We start from the raw sequence: 18,246 nt of genomic DNA on the forward strand, positions 1-18,246 counted from the left end.
TCCCCATCTATTTGCCATGAAGTGATGGGACTAGGTGCCATGATCTTCATTTTCTGAATGTTGAGCTTTAAGCCAACTTTTTCACTCTCCGCTTTCACTTTCATCAAGAGGCTTTTTAGTTCCTCTTCACTTTCTGCCATAAGGGTGGTGTCATCTGCATATCTGAGGTTATTGATATTTCTCCCTGAAATCTTGATTCCAGCTTATGCTTCTTCCAGCCCAGTGTTTCTCATGATGTACTCTGCATATAAGTTAAATAAGCAGGGTGACAATATACAGCCTTGACGAACTCCTTTTCCTATTTGGAACCAGTCTGTTCCATGTCCAGTTCTAACTGTTGCTTCCTGACCTACATATAGGTTTCTCAAGAGGCAGGTCAGGTGATCTGGTATCCCCATCTCTTTTAGAGTTTTCCACAGTTTATTGTGATCCACACAAAGGCTTTGGCATGGTCAATAAAGCAGAAATAGATGTTTTTCTGGAACTCTCTTCCTTTTTCCATGATCCAGCAGATGTTGGCAATTTGATCTCTGGTTCCTTTGCCTTTTCTAAAACCAGCTTGAACACCTGGAAGTTCACAGTTCATGTATTGCTGAAGCCCGGCTTGGAGAATTTTGAGCATTACTTTACTAACATGTGAGATGAGTGCAATTGTGGGGTAGTTTGAGCATTCTTTGGCAGTGTCTTTCTTTGGGATTGGAATGAAAACTGACCTTTTCCAGTCCTGTGGCCACTGCTGAGTTTTCCAAATTTGCTGGCATATTGAGTGCAGCACTTTCACAGTATCATCTTTCAGGATTTGAAATAGCTCAATAAGTCCCTAAATAATACATAGTATATGTCATCAGCTGTCACTTGCAATAGTTTACAATATAAAGTCACTTTGTAAAGTGAAGTTTTCAGGAGTCAGATACCAGTAATGTAGATCAGAGGAGAAAGTTAAAATTTCAAATCCAAATATATACATTGTGCACACACACATATCCCTTCACATGAATTGTCTTCAGCTAGTCCCAAGACTGAAGACTGTGGATTTCTGCAGGAGGCTGGTTTGTGATATGTGTAAGATATATAAGAAGGCCTAACCAGTTGACTGCAATGATTACAAAACACATCAACTATAAATCTACATACACTCATTTCCTTACCTTAACCATTAAAGAAAACAATCATTTGAAAAGAAATCTGTTAATCACTATGCCATTTTTAACATACAAGTAAGCAATGTTTTTGAAAGAATTCTTGAAATAGAATTTTCAATTAATGTTTTTTGAGTGCTGATATTCACAGGATTGTCTAAATACCAGGCAAGATATAAACATGAATAAAATAGAATTCTTAACCTTAATGAATTCATCACTATGTTTCCACAAGCCAAAAAAGAAAGAAAGCATTTACTTATATACTGCATATGTGACGCATTTGTTCCATGTCAGGGACAGCAAAACTATGACTAAACAAATTTTTCTCAAAGAGCTTACAGTCTTGTTGAAGAGAGAGACAAATATTTTAAATACACGTATTTTCTCCTAAAAGAACTTTATGAAATTAACCTTTGGTTCCTTTCAATAAATGTTTTGACTGCTCAATTTGTTTCATTACTTCTCAAGATTCATGTGCAATGAAGGCAGCAGTGGGGATTTCCTCTTTTCCAGAGGTCATTTTGTAGAAATGTTGGGAAGAGTATGTTAAATTGGGTTGATATTCAAGTCTCTTTTTAAGGAAAAATAAAAGCAAAAACTAGTTTCATTTTTAATGCTACCGACATAATGAAGTTTTTGTGCCTGATTTGGAGAAATGGGAATCTCTAAATATACCTCCAAAATGGCATAGGAATTATGCTATGCTAAAGTACTTCATGTTTTTACACACATACATAGACACACACACACATTAAGAAACTATCGACACTTTGATCTTAGGGAAGCACATTATAGTGAATAAAAATTAAACCCAGCTATTTTTTTATGAGTTCTGTACTCCACTACATAAATGCATCATCTTTATCTTGAAAGCAAGGTATAAACATAGCTTGTCAAAAGACTAGAAAAATGAAAAATACCCAGAAATATAGGAAAAAGCATTATGGTTCCAAAAGATGAGAGAGGAGTCAAAAAGTATATTATTGAACAAATGCAAGCAAAAAAGATATATATATATATATATATGTATATTTAACACCATCCATCTGTTTACAAATATATATGTATATATATATATTTAAAACTATCCATCTGTTTACAATAGCTAGGACTTGAAAGCAACCTAGATGTCCATTGGCAGATGACTGGATAAGAAAGCTGTGGCACATATATACAATGAAATATTAGTCAGCTATTAAAAATAATGCACTTTTTATGCATTTTTCTTTACCTTAGTTCTAAACTGAAGCCTAATATACAGAGTGAAGTAAGTCAGAAAGAAAAGCACCAATACAGTATATTAACACATATATATGGAATTTAGAAAGATGGTAACAAAAACGCTATATACAAGACAGCAAGAGACACAGATGTAAAGAAAAGACTTAGACTCTGTGGGAGAAGGTGAGAGTGGGATGATTTGAGAGACTAGCATTAAAACATGTATATTGCCATATGTGAAATAGAGCACCAGTCCAAATTAGATGCATGTAACAGGGCACTCAAAGCCAGTGCATTGGAACAACCCTGAAGGATTGGATGGGGAGCGGGGTGGGAGGGGTGTTTGGATGGGGGACACACGTACATCCATGGCTGATCCATGTCACATTATAGCAAAAACGAGCAAAATATTGCAAAGTAATTAGCCTCAAATTAAATAAATAAAAAACAACCAATCTAGAAGAACACACACAAAACACTGAATAACTTCTTAGGCATTTCTGTTTCGTTACATTTTTCAAATATCTTCAATATTAACACACTCCATTCTAAATGCTAAACTGAAATGCTAGGTTTTCCTTTAGTTTTTTTGTGTGTTTGTCCTTTAAATCGACCAAAGCTAATTCACAAAACTACACATGAATATCTGTTAAGAAAAAGGCATTGGGCATTGAAAATACTGGAATGTGAATGTTCTGATGATAACGGCCAATATTTACTCAGTTCAGTCGCTCAGTCATGTCCGACTCTTTGTGACCCCATGAACCGCAGCACACCAGGCCTCCCTGTCCATCACCAACGCCCGGAGTTTACCCAGACTCATGTCCATCAAGCTGGTGGTGCCATCCAGCCATCTCATCCTCTGTCGTCCCCTTCTCCTCCTGCCCCTAATCCTTCCCAGCATCAGGGTCTTTTCAAATGAGTAAACTCTTGGCATCAGGGGGCCAAATATTGGAGTTTCAGCTTTAACATCAGTCCTTCCAATGAATACCCAGGGTGATATCCTTTAGGATGGACTGGTTGGATTTCCTTGCAATCCAAGGGACTCTCAAGAGTCTTCTCCAACACCACAGTTCAAAAGCATCAGTTCTTCAGTGCTCAGCTTTCTTCATAGTTCAACTCTCACATCCGTACATGACCACAGGAAAAACCATAACCTTGACTAGATGGACCTTTGTTGGCAAAGTAATGTCTCTTCTTTTTAATATGCTGTCTAGGTTGGTCATAACTTTCCTTTCAAGGAGTAAGCGTATTTTAATTTCATGGCTGCAATCACCATCTTCAGTGATTTTTGAGCCAAGAAAAATAGTCAGCTGTTGTTTCCACCGTTTCCCCATCTATTTGCCGTAAAGGGATGGGACCAGATGCCATGATCGTAGTTCCCTGAATGTTGGACTTTAAGCCAACTTTTTCACTCTCCTCTTTCACTTTCATCAAGAAGCTCTTGAGTTCTTCTTCACTTTCTGCCATAAGGGTGGTGTCGTCTGCATATCTGAGGTTATTGATATTTCTCCCAGCAATCTTTTTTTTTTTTTAATTTTAAAATCTTTAATTCTTACATGCATTCCCAAACATGAACCCCCCTCCCACCTCCCTCCCCATAACATCTCTCTGGGTCATCCCCATGCACCAGCTCCAAGCATGCTGTATCCTGCATCAGACATAGACTGGCGATTCAAGCAATCTTGATTCCAGCTTGTGCTTCCTCCAGCCCAGGGTTTTCATGATTTACTCTGCATATAAGTTAAATAAGCAGGGTGACAATATATAGCCTTGACCATACCCCTTTTCCTATTTGGAACCAGTCTGTTGTTCCAGGTCCAGTTCTAACTGTTGCTTCCTGACCTGCATATAGGTTTCCCAAGAGGCAGGTCATGTGGTCTTGTATTCCCATCTCTTTCAGAATTTTCCACAGTTTATTGTGATCCGCACAGTCAAAGACTTTTTAGCATAGTCAATAAAGCAGAAATAGATATTTTTCTGGCACTCTCTTGCTTTTTCAATGATCCAACCTTAAAAAGTTAACATCAATTAAGTGATTTAATCCTTCCAGTAACTCTTTGGACCTGGAATCATTATTTATCTGTGCAGTTTAGGAACTTGAAACTTAAAGCTTCAGTGAGTTTTTGAAAGCATTCTACAGGTAATTGAGTAGAAGGTTTGGAATCTAAATCCTTGAACATTTGGCTCTCAACCAAGTACTCCTAAATCACTCTGCTCTCCTGCTTCCCCACCAAGTAAAGGAGCTGATTTCTGAAGCTGGTATCATTTTTCCCAATATGGGACTCCTTTCAATTGTGAAATTCTCTGAAGTTTGATTACGCATGGGGATTTGTACAGCACACTTTAAAACCTGACAACTATACTTTTCATTTTGAAAATCAGCTGCCCTTAAAAACATACATATTGAGACCATGGTTTAAATGTGTTTCATGGTTTCCAATTACAGTGTAGATTTCTAAAGTCATATTCTTAGAAAGGCCTGAGATTGTATTTATTCAAGCAAAGGATGGATCAACAGAATAAATAAATAAATAGTTATATGTGTTTTTGGAGAAAGAGCAAGGAAATACACTACAGGGACAAAAATAAAAACACACACAGACAAACAGAGGAGCTTAAAAGTTCAGGATCAGTGTTAGTTTAATTGTTTGGAGCTCTTTCTCTTCTATAAGACTCTGCTGAGAGTGTTTTTCACTTCTTTATTTCAAAGACTGTATATAAGTGGATTCAGCATGGGATGACAATACTATAAAAAACAGAAACCACTTGATCCTTTCCCAAAGAGTAGGACTGACTTGGTTTTACATAAGTAAAAATCGTAGTGCCATAGAAGATGGTGACTGACAGGAGATGGGAGGCACAAGTAGAGAAGGCTTTCTGCTTCCCTGAAGTGGAAGTGATTTTCAGGATAGTGGACAGGATGGACACATAGGACACAGATACTGTGATAAGAGACACCACTAGGGTGGAGCCAGCAAAAATGGATATTATGATTTCAATATCATGTGTGTCAGTGCAGGACAGGGCTAAACCTGGGGGTGCATCACAGAAGAAGTGATAGATGACAGTAGAGTCACAGAAATGCAATTTACTCATGCAAAGCAGAGTGACAAAGGTGTCCATGAGGCCAGTCAAGAAGGATCCGCAGACGAGAGAGCAACAGCGTCTGGTAGACATGATAGCTGGGTAACGCAGAGGGTGCAGATGGCTGCATAGCGGTCATAGGCCATGGAGGAGAGAACACGCTCAGTGACCCCCATGAAGACAAAACAGTTCATCTGAAGGAAACAGTTCAGGTAGGAAATGCACCTGTTGGAAGTCAGTAAGTTGTCTGAAGCTTTAGGGGTGATGGCAGTTGAGAAACTAAGGTCAAGAAATGACAGGTGAATGAGGAAAAAATACATGGGGGTGTGAAGCTGGAGATCCAGGCAGATTATCAACATCATTCCTGCATTGCCCAGCACAGTAATCAGGTACATCAGGAGAAATAGGGTGAAGAGGACCAGCTGGATCTCTTCAGAGCCTGTCAGTCCCATGAGGATGAAGTCAGACACCTGTGTGATTTTCCTTCTGCCCATAGTTTTAAAACCTCCAAACTGTTGAGAAATCAAAGTTGATTCTTAGCAGGAATCACTGCAAAAAAGATATATGTTTCTATGAACAACATGGCATATTTATATTAGCTTGTTCTGAAAAAGGATAATATAGAGGAGTGTCTCAAGTATAAAGAGAAAAATCTTTACTTGATTTCTAAATATAGAAATGTACATAAATTGACATTTAGATGTAATATATTAAAAGCTACTGTATTGAAAAATTAGAAATAGCCTTGTAGTGTTTTAAACGTTTCACTTTATTAAAGCATTTAATTCCATAGAGAAAATTATACCATAGATATTAATATTAGTCATGTTTTTTAGATGAAAAAAAGTACATAGAGAATTTAGGTAATTTATCCAGAGTCAGAGCTAGTACCTGTTGTCTCAGTAATTCTATGAAGATAGATTGATCACAGAGTGCATACCCATAATACTAATTCCTATTCATAATTAATTTCAGCAACCCTGAAAAACAAATGCTAGATATAAAATAATGATGAAAGAATTGTTTCAACACATCATGCACAATTCTTTTTTTCCCAATATTATTTAATACTAATGAAATAAATTCAACCTTTGGAATTCAGTAGGGTGTATTAAAATGATAGACCACATATTTTAGCATTAATTTCCAAAAAATAACTTGATATTAAAAATCAAATTTCTACAAAAACTTATATTTCTAAAATACACACATTCCTTGCAGACCCTGATTACATCAGTGTTATCTTTCACAAGTCCTGGGAGTACCTAGGGTAAGGTTAAATGATATCTGCATGCATGCTTCTCTGATGTCCTTGTTTTGTCTGAACCTAACTAAAACTTTCTGATTTTCAGAATAATATTTGCCAGCAGCCAGAGTTGGTGGAAAAGCAACTATTTCCAATATTATCTGACTAGCAGTATGACAAAGTTTCCCTCACAAATAAAATATAAAGACTATTTCAGCTGAAATTTTCTGTAACAAGATATTTTTTGGTAAGTTCTTATTAAATCTTAGTTCTTTTGTTTTATTCTGTGGGAAAAGTAAATCAATGTAGAAATTTTGTTCAACTGCTGTTCAAATGTAAAATTTGTCAGGAAGTTGTGCCTAAAAAGAATACCAGGGATCTAACTGTGCATGAATGCAGAGTAGAGTATGCCTTGCCTCTCATCCTGGTAACTCCAGGGAACCTCATATACCGGGGACTGGTGATTATGCAACATCTGGTCATCCCCATGGACCAATTTCCATCAAAGATTGCTTTGCACGTCTCCAAGGACAAGAGTTCAAGGATTAAATGCAGCTGTGCTAAGCTTTGAAAAGTTGGTTGTATTTTCCCTTAGGAGCCACACAATGAAGAGCCCAGTGCTTTAGTTTTCCTTTGTAATGTTCTAAATTTATTCCTGTGGTGGTAGAGTAATTATTTCTTGAGAAATGATTAATCTATGACTGTAATCATCAGGGATAGAAAGATATATTTTTTACAATGAAATTTTATATTTTATATTTAAATATATGTGTGACACTATGCTAAGAGTAAATATGTCCATTGGATACAAAATAAAATCTCCAAATATAAAAAGAATAATTCTCCTAGAGGTGATCAAAACTGATTTTTTAAGCTTTACTGAAGCATCATTGATACAGGAAGATTTATACACATTTACTGTATACTTATTAATGAATTTAGACCTTTGCATATATCCAAATGCCATCACCACATTCCAGGTTCTAAATCCAGCCGTCATCTCCAAAAATTCCCTTGTGTTCTTCTATGCATGTGTGTGTTTTGTGGTAAAAAATGATTTCTAAAGATAACCACTACATACTAAAATACAGCATGTACAAAAATAAAGTGAATATATAACAAAATTCAAAAATGATATGAAAATAATCAAACAAATTTTGGTGAATGTCTGAGCTATTTTTGTTCATTGAATGATTAATTGTATTCTTCTATATTTGCATACTTATCATACTATATAGTCAGTATTCATCTGCATTTTATAACTAAAATTTCACAATATAATGTGACCAATTTTATACTAGCCTTTCATAAATCTCATAATTAAATGCCTTACGCATTGACTGATACCCCTTGACCAACTTTCCTCCAGAGTTCAGTTTGGTCACCGAGTTGTATTCTCTTTGTGACCCAAGGTCTGTAACATGCCAGGCTTCCCTGTCCTTCACCATCATCTGGAGTTTGCTCAGACTCATGTCCAATGAGTCTATGATGCCATCCAACCATCTCATCCTCTTTCATCCCCTTCTCCTCCTGCCTTCAATATTTCCCAGCATCAGGGTCTTTTCTAATGAGTAGGCTCTTCACATTAGGTGGCCAAAGTATTGGAGCTTCAGCTTCAGCATCAGTCCTTCCAAGAATATTTAGGAATTATTTCCTTTAGGATTGACTGGTTTGATCTCCTTGCAGCCCAAGGGACTCTTAAGAGTCTTCTTCAACACCAAGTTCAAAAGCATCGATTATTTAGTTTTCAGCCTTCTCTATGGTCCAACTCTTACATTCATACATGACCACTGGAAAAACCATAGCTTTGACTATATGATCCTTTGTCAACAAAGTAATTTCTGCCCCTCCAGAAAAGTTTATCAAATATTAAATATTTCAGTGAGGATTATTTGCCCAAGAAGAAGAAGACTCCAAAAAGGGGTAGACTAAATATCGGATTACAATATTATAAATTTTCTGCTGATTCATGATAATGAAATCAATGTTTATGTAGATTTAAAAGTGAATCTTACAAGAAAGTTTTCCTATACATCCAGAATTTCAGGTAATATTTTATTGGTGTTGATAAAGAAGCTACATTTTTATGTGTTATACATTTGATGCAGGGCAATTCTATTCATCAGAAGACAGTGCTGCTAAAACAGGAATCTTTAGAAATTAAAATGCCAGTGTAAACTTATTTGACAACAGACAAGTTTGGGAGCTAAACCAACTGAGAAACTCTCTGTTATTTTCAGTCTAAAGTCACCTCAATAACCATAGTGTTTGCAAAATTGTCAGAAGCAAGTTCTTGCTCAGTAATATCCCAATGTTGAAACTCATTTTGTTAAATTTAAGATTATGCTTTCAGAACATTTATTTGTTTGACCATGACCATTTATTTTGTCATGTTGATACGAAGTCCTCATAAAACCGAGCTCCTCTGCTGAGTTTATGATTAACATCTTTATCCAAAATGTTATTCCCTTCCTTGTCCAACACCTGTTCCCCACAAAGTTGAGGATTATCAAAGAAAAGAGGGCTTGAAACCCAGAAGGACCTTGTGGGGCCCTCCCTGGTACAAATGCCATTTCTAGTCCCCAGTTTCCCATTTGTAGAAAGAAGGTTTTCATCCTCCTCGACCTTTCCTGAGTTCCGAGGACATATTCAAACAATAACGGTTTAGGTCAGTGAGCACACGTGGAAAGCAACAATAGTATAGTAATGGGCCAGTGTGCTGCTTCCTCCACAAGGGAGGCACGTAACAGTGCATGTCCCTGCGATCTGCTATAGGAACCAAGGCCCCACCCAGATGGAGCATGGTAGCTTCAGGCTGCACACAAGAACGGGGACCCCAGACTGGCTGGTACCAGAAGGTAGATCCTGGAACACCACCTTGTGACCTCACCACCCACCAATCAGAAGAAGGTCATGTATCCTACAGAACTCCCTGCAAATTTTGCCTATAAAACTTTTCCTTGAAAAGCATCTGGGAGTTTGGGTCTTTTGAACGTGTGTGGGTGTGTGCTAACTCACTTCAGTCGTGTCTGACTCTGTGCAATTCAATGAAATGTAGTCTGCCGGCTCCTCTGCCCATTGGATTCTCCAGACAAGAATGCTGCAGTGGGTTGCCATGCCCTCCTTTAGGAGATCTTCCCCACCTAGAAATTGAATTCTCATCTCTTATGTTTCCTGCGTTAACAGGCGAGTCCTTTACCACTAGCCACCTGGGAAGCCCTTTGATCATGAACACCATATCCTCCTTGCTTAACCTTGGAATAAAGCTCTCTTTGCTCCAAATAGCAACATTTCTCAACAATACCTAACCAGTTGAATTCAATTACTTATAATCACCTATACAATGTATAACTCTGTATACATTCATTTCAATGTCCTAATACTAAGGAAAACATGATTTGAAAAGATATTTATAAATAAAAGATGTTGTGGTGAACCAAGGATGAAAGAGCAGATAAAACCAAGGAGGGTCCTGGAATGCAGGAACAGAAACACCGGACCCTTATGGTCCTTCCCTCCCCCGTGTTGTAACTATTAATGGATTTCAGGTCCTCCTCAGCAGTATAAGTATAGCCTGTCTCCCCTCCTACTCCATAGGGAGAAGGCATTTGCCTGACTCAGGAGAAGGCATTTGCCTGACTCTGGAGAAGGCAATGGCAACCCACTCCAGTGTTTTTGCCTGGAAAACCCCATGGACGGAGGAGCCTGGTAGGCTGCAGTCCGTGGGGTCGCTAAGACTCGGCACGACTTGAGCGACTTCACTTTCACTTTTCACTTTCCTGCATTGGAGAAGGAAATGGCAACCCACTCCAATGTTCTTGCCTGGAGAATCCCAGGGACGGGGGAGCCTGGTGGGCTGCTGTCTATGGGGTTGCACATAGTTGGACACGACTGAAGCGACTCAGCAGCAGCTGCAGCAGCCCCCCGCTCAGTATACCTGCCTCATCCAATCAGCAAATGGCCCGCCAGACCCCATCCCGCTCCTTGTACTACGGGTGTAAAAGTGGCCTAAGGACCCCTGTTCAGCGTCGGTTCTCCCTTGAGCTGGCCCGCTGTTCTAACAGCATCTCCCACTCTAATAAACTTTATTTCCCTCTCCTTCTGTCTCATGTCTAGAAATTCGTTTCCAACCCACGGCCAGACCCTGACAGATGTCTTTGAAATGATTTCTTAAATAGAATTTTCAACAAAACTAATAGTTTTTGAGTGCTAATGTGCACGTGTACTCAGTTGCTAAGTCATGTCCATTTCTTTGGGTTACCAGGGACTGTAGCCTGCCAGGCTCCTCTGTCCATGGAATTCTCCAGCAAGCATACTGGAGTGGGTGGCCATTCCTTTTTCCAAGGGATCTTCCCGACCTAGGGATCAAACCCCGGTCCCCTGCATTTCAGGCAGACTCCTTAGTGTCTGAGCCACCATCTCTACAGATCCTATGCATGCCCTATAGATACCTCCAAAATGCCTCAGGAATTGTGCTATAGCCAGTGCTTTATTAATCTACACACACACACACACACAGTTTATTCAGTCTTTGAACTTAGAGAGGCATATTGTATTTGTTAAGAAATGGAACTCTGGTTTTTGAAATATTCTCTACTTCATAAAATGAAGTTTCATAGATAAATGGCAAGAATTTTAACTCTCACAGCAAAATGAATGGGCATTACCAAGAGATTTCTCTGTATTACCCAATGTCCTCTTATCACTTGTGTTTACACCTCATGAAAATTAATAACTCTAATCCCTCACCATTCCCTTCCGGCCACAGATTTATAATCGCTTTTATTATTTCTCTATGCTTTCACTTCCTCTAGGCTAATCAGCAATCATTTCTTGTTAATAGTATTTGAGTCACCATTTCTTAATCTACCAATTTTCTACTCTCAATTTGTTGATAATGGAGAAAACACCATGTCAAAACTTATAAAACATCAATTTAATAGTAGTTCAACATTTTGCAGTGTGATGGCATAATCATAGGTGGGGTTTAGCCACCATTCAGATGCTTTATGTATCTGTGCATGTCTATGTCTGAAAAATTTTAGTACTGAAATGAGCACCTTCCATGGTGATCCAGTATCCATATCAACAAATAAAATGATAATTCATCTCCTGCATTTCATGACTCTGTTATCATTTATTTTGTCTTATTCTTTCAGGGGTTACTCTACTAGTTCCCAGATTTTTGAGCCATTGAATGCCTGAAGCACTCTAGGTTTGGTTTAGTTGCAACGTGTACAGATTTGTCATGGAAACAGTTTTTGAAATGCTCTCAGGAGAGCATTTTTTACATCTTTGTTCCTCAAACTATAGATAAGCGGATTCAGCATGGGAATGACAATGGTATAGAATACAGATGCCACCTGTGCCTGGGTCAAGGAAGATGTGTTATCAGGCTGCAAATACGTGAAAATCAGGGACCCATAGAAGACGGTCACCCCCATGATGTGGGACACACAGGTGGAAAAGGCTTTCTGTCTCCCTGCTGCAGACCGGATCTGCAGGATGGCTGAGATGATGGCGATGTAGCTGACCGTGATGATGAAGAGAGAGCTAAGAAGGGTGAAACCAGCTAAAACAAAGATCACCATTTCTGTGCTGAATGCATCCACACAGGACAGAGCCAGAAGCGCTGTGGTGTCGCAGAAAAAGTGATTGATGCTGGCATCACAGAATGCCAATCTGCTGATCACACAGATGGAGACCAGAGAATTGGTGAAGCCGATCATGTAAGGGATGACTCCCAACCACCTGCACACCATCTGGGACATGACCATGGAATACAGTAAGGGATTGCAGATAGCCACATAGCGGTCATAGGCCATGGACCCCAGAAGGAAACACTCACTACACACTAAACCCACAAAAAAGTACATTTGAACAAAGCAGCCAACGAAGGAGATGGTTTTCTGAATTGACTGGAGATTTACCAGCGCCTTGGGTGTTACAGTAGAAGAATAAAATATATCAATGAATGCTAAATTGCTAAGGAAAAAGTACATAGGTGTGTGGAGCTGAGAGTCGAATCTGATTGTCAGAATTAGTCCAAGGTTCCCCAAAACAGTGACGAGATAAATAAAGAGGAACATCAGGAAGAGGCTGACTTGTAGCTCAGGGTGATTTGCAAATCCAGAGAGGGTGAAGAACGTCACCTCCGTGAAATTTTTCCCAGCCATTTCTGTCAACTCAGACCCTTGACTTCTCTGCTGAAAAATGATAAGAAAAGTTAGAGGAAATTCAAATCCAAAGGCATGATAACCAGCACTGACCTAGACTCCCATAATGAGAGAGTAACAGATGGGAAGCAAATATTAAATGACTTCAAGTTAATTGAGAATTTATATATGATTTTAATTTAAAAAAATAGAACTAACAAACAGTAATTAAAAATTCCAAGTGCATATTCACTGGAATTGGCTGCCCTCTATAAAAACCAAATCTATCTGGATTGCTTTTTAAAGAAATTTCTCTAGAGATAAACCATCCTCTTCCCTTATCTATCACTGGGATTCAATTCATATACTTAGAAACTTACATACTGTAATTGATTATGTATTATTCTTAGAAAACATGGAGCTCAGCTGGAAATTTAAATTTTGGTATGTAATGACACCTTGTGTGGCAGTCATAAAATTTCAGCAGCCAATAAGTACTTTACAGGGTTGTTTTAGGTGCTTAATGAGATCTTCAGTGGGCATATCTAATAGTTCCTTGGACTCAATAAAGCTTGCTACATTTTGCAAATATATATATGTATATAAATATATAAAATGTATATTTTACAAAATGTTATATATAAACATATGCATATATTTACATATAGTGAGATATTATATATATATAATGGAGAAGGGGATGGCAACCCTTTTTCCAGCATTCTTGCCTGGAGAAGCCCATGGACAGAGAACCCTGGTGAGCTAGCATCCATGGGGTCACAAAGATTTGGACACGACTGAGTGATTCACACACACACACGCACGCACACTTTATGTATATATATGTAAGTCACCTAATACGAACCCCCAAGTTGTGAACTTTCAAAGATGCGAATGTGCGTTCACATGTTCAGTCACATGTCCGTTTACGTGTCTGGCCTGCGTTGTCCACCCTCTACGATTGGCTGTGCTTTCCTGTATTTCACTGTACATTGCTATGTGGAGTGCAGTAGTGCAGGATCTTTATTTCAAGCATAAACGCAGCAGTGATGTAGCTGGTACTGCTCAGAAGAGATTCAGGAAATGGTAAGAGGATTTTGTTTATTTGAGGAGACACTGCTAGCGTTTTGAGGCACAGGACCCAAATGTACAAGAATGGTACATGAAAGCTCCAGCAGCCGTTCAGAATGCAATCCATTGCTAGCCTGTCATCTGACAAGAATAAAACAGCTACTCCTCAGACATCTCTGCATCGATTCTTCAAGAGGGTATTCATTGGTAGAACTGAATCCAGCAAGGAGCAAGAGCCTGTGCATCAGCGTCAGGCCTCAGTGGCCTGCAGCTTTCCCTGTTACCATCGCTGACGATCTTCAGCGTCAGGCCTGAGCGGACCTGCAGCTTTCCCTGTTACCATCGCTGACGATCTTCAGCTCCACCACCTCCCAGCTCCTCTCTGCCCTTCAGTCGGTAACTTCTTGCCTGCTCACTCAGTGCCAGCCCCTGTATGCCGGCTGCTGTTCTGTAGTACTGCACTTTTCAAGGTACTGTTCTGTAAGATTTAAAATGTTTTCTTTCTCTTTTGTGTTTGCTTTTTATGCATTGTTTGTGCAAAAATTATTATAAGCCTACCACAGGACAAAACTGTATAGCTGATTGCGTTAGCTGGGTACCTAACTTAACTTTGTTGGGCTTAATGAAGAAACTGGACTTACCAATGTGCTCTAGGAACAGAACTCATTCACATAGAGGGGGCTTATATATTAATATAAAAGGAAAGAAACATCTTGTTTATTTTATATGTTAATGCTAAAATCCTCTCTACTTTTTTTCTATCACATACCCTTTCTTTCTATTGGTGAACCCTTCTAAATGGGGAATATAGTCTATGATGCAGCCAAATTGTTTTGTTTCTGTGGTTACAATCAGGTTTATTGCCAGAATGAAACACTTGGTTATCTACAACATCAGGCAATAACTAATTCACTGACAATAGCAAGATTCATCTTAATAATATGATGTGAAGAAGCCTACAAATGGTAAAATGAATATGATTTGTTATATTTAAAACAGAAATTAAAACATAAAGTGATTTCACTAAAAATTAAAGAACTTATTTTCCTAGTTATATTGACATAAGCATGTGCTAAATAAGTAAAACTGAAACTGGTGTGATATTAATGCAGTTTATTTCAGACATGTGGCACTTCCCAAAGGAATCTTATGTTATATAAAGTATACTTAATCCCTTAGTAGCTCTCATGTTCACAGTGTTCCTATTTACTTATCCATTCATTCCTTTATTTAGCATTTAGCCAATTAAGACATTTGGTCTTGGCTGTCATTAAAGGCACTTTTCTTAAAGCATACTGGAAGGTGGTGGTGTATAAAAATAAAAACTGTCAATGCGAGAAACATACATAACTACACAATAATTAAAAGAAGAAGGTGATAAAATTAAACTTACCTGAGATTTAGTCATCAAAAGGAAACTTTCTTTTCATTCAGGACTCTTCCACCTTTTTTCAGGTTTATGATCAGACAATAGGAAGAGAAAACATTGCTTAATACTTGCAAAATTCATCATAATTTTTGGCACATAACTATATTTTTCTCACCTATAAGTCTGAACTCTGTGAATTCCCAGGAAGATGACTTGGATCTGTTGCTGTTTTTGCTGCTGCTGTGTTTATCACATAGCTCTATTTCTAACATAATGGACCCCTAATGGTATCAGGAAGTTGATGGGGAAAATGGTGGTGGTTTTGATGACAATTATGGAAAATATGTATATCACCTTCCAATGATGGGATAAAATATGAGCCAAATTAGCAAAGTGGTTTATTATTTGCATGTACCTTCTCAAGAATTCAAATCTACATTTTAGTTCAAATTTAGATTTGTATTCAGAATTATTTTTGTGCTCAGTGTTTTTATAAAGCAGTCTCATGACAAAGAATTATCTTCAGAAATCTAGTCTTAAACTGTCTTTTTGTACCAAAATCTTTGTTTAAGCTCACAAATATATATCATGAAGGAACTGGTCAATTAACACCTTTCATCTCTTATATATCATGAAGGAACTGGTCAATTAACACCTTTCATCTCTTGAGATTTGTATTTTAATTGTACCCCAAGGTTTATTTTTAATTTGCATGGGATACATCCACAGTGAAAAGGTTTGGAAATAAATAGCCCTTACTTGTGTGTATTTGTTTAAGTGTCCATAGGCATACTGAAAAATGCAATTTAATACAGTTTTCAAAATTATATTTATTTTATATTATGCATTTAAATTATTAAACTTTATATTTATATTTGTTTTTATTATATACATTTTAGATTTTCTGTTATTAAATTGTTATATATATTATTCATATTATATAAAAATATATATAGCAGCTTTTCTAAAATATGAAACGTATATGAGATTCATGGTATTAGAAAATATCAGATAACTACTGCCCCTTTCTAAGCTTTCCAGGTAACTCTCCCACCAAAGAGAAGTGAGTCTTCCTGTCTACTGATTTAACATTGAAATCATGTTACCACCTATGTTAATAAATCATGTATGCTTTTTTTTAATGCAGGCATTCAGTGATTTTTAATTGACTTCCTCCATGGTATGTACACAAAATAACTAGCTGAGAATAAGTATGCCATCTAGAAAAATAAACAAAAAATCTTAAGTAAAATTAAAGTTTGTGCTCTGAGTTTCATGCTCAGCAGAATGGTCAGTAATTTGAAACAATTTAATTATATTATTATTGTTTCTTTATTTTCTAATCAGCTTGATAGGACACACTATATAAGGATTCTAGGTTAGTAAATCTGTGACTGACTCACAAAGGTGAAATTTTTTAAGTGTCTCAGGTCCATGGACTCTTTCCAAATACTAGCTTAGAAGAATCTCACAGATTTGTCTAATTAAGTTACTTTTCAATTGGTATAATTATATTTTATTATTTTACTTACCTTTAGAAGGGATTTAGTATTACAATGATGAAACATGACAGATTTTTCATTGGGAAAGAAAAAAAACACATCTCTAATTCTACTTGTTGCAGTATATATTTAAAAAGGGAAATAAAATCTATTACACATGGGCCATATTAGTTAAAGGTGGACAGCAAATTAAGATATTAGGAAGAAAGAAATTGTACTACATTTTCCCCCTCTAAACTTAAACTTTGAAAAACTTAAACTTTTAAAACATTGGGATATAAATATCAAATTTCCATCCATTATCGTACTTCTTTCAACATACTTTATCGAGCAACTATTAAATAACAGATACTGTGCTTTATGTAGGAAAACAAAGATGAGAATAAAATCGTCTCTGCTTTTGCATCCTTAGAGTTGGTTGCCACCTTCAAGTTTCAAAATTTGTCTCAGTTCTTCAATATTCTGACATTTGATGAGCTAAAGGTATTGTGGTTACCATTGTTTAATTGGTTTAGGGACTTTGTTTGACCATGCTATAGAGTGAATGTGTGTGTGTATGCTAAGTCACTTCAGTCATGTCCAACCCTTTGCAACGCTATGGACTGCAGCTCACCAGGCTCCTCTGTCCATGGGGATTCTCCAGGCAAGAATACTGGAGTGGGTTCCTGTGCCCTCTTCCAGGGGATCTTCCCAACCCAGGATGGAACCCACGGCTCGTGTCTCCTGCCTTACCAGGAGGGTTCTTTACTATGTAATAAATGCTTGCTCAATTCAATTCATATTTATTATAAACCCATTTATAAGAGAGTGAATAAACTGGCTTGAAATTCAACATTAAAACAAACAAACAAATGAAGATTATGACATCTAGTCCCATCACTTAATGGAAAATAGAAGGAGAAAAAGTGGAAGCATTGACAGATCTTATTTTCTTGGGCTCCAAAATCACTGCAGGCAGTGACTGCAGCTATGAAAATGAAAAATGCTTGCTTCTTGGAAGAAAAGCTGTGACAAACCTAGACAGTCATCAAAGCTATGGCTTTTCCATTAGTCATGTAGGGACTAAGAGTTAGACCATGAGTTACACCATGTGAGAGTCAGACCACAAAGAAGGCTGAGCGCTAAAGAATTGATGCTTTCAAATTGTGATGCCGGAGAAGACTCTTAAGAGTCCCTTGGACTGCAAAGAGATCCAACCAGTCCATCCTAAAGGAAATCAACCCTGAATATTCATTGGAAGGACTGATGCTGAAGCTCCAAATTTGGCCACCTGATGCGAAGAGCTGAAGGCTCATTAGAAAAGACCCTCATGCTGGGAAAGACTGAAGCCAACAGGAGAAGTGGGTGGCAGAGGATGAGATGGTTGGATAGCATTACTGACTCAACGGACATGAATTTGAGCAATAGTGAATGACAGGAGCTTGGCATGCTGCAGGCCATGGGGTTGCAAAGA

General features: G+C 37.7%; 1 protein-coding gene and 1 pseudogene across 1 annotated transcript; both read right to left on the reverse strand.

Moving 5' to 3' along the window:
- LOC102184545 lies at positions 5,002–5,944 on the reverse strand (annotated as a pseudogene).
- LOC102178000 (olfactory receptor 8I2) lies at positions 11,943–12,872 on the reverse strand. Its single transcript, XM_005690244.2, has one exon. It carries the CDS (start codon positions 12,870–12,872, stop codon positions 11,943–11,945), a length of 930 nt encoding a protein of 309 aa, XP_005690301.2.

Source organism: Capra hircus, chromosome 15 (genome assembly GCF_001704415.2).
Source record: "Capra hircus breed San Clemente chromosome 15, ASM170441v1, whole genome shotgun sequence".
Classification (NCBI taxonomy): domain Eukaryota; kingdom Metazoa; phylum Chordata; class Mammalia; order Artiodactyla; family Bovidae; genus Capra; species Capra hircus.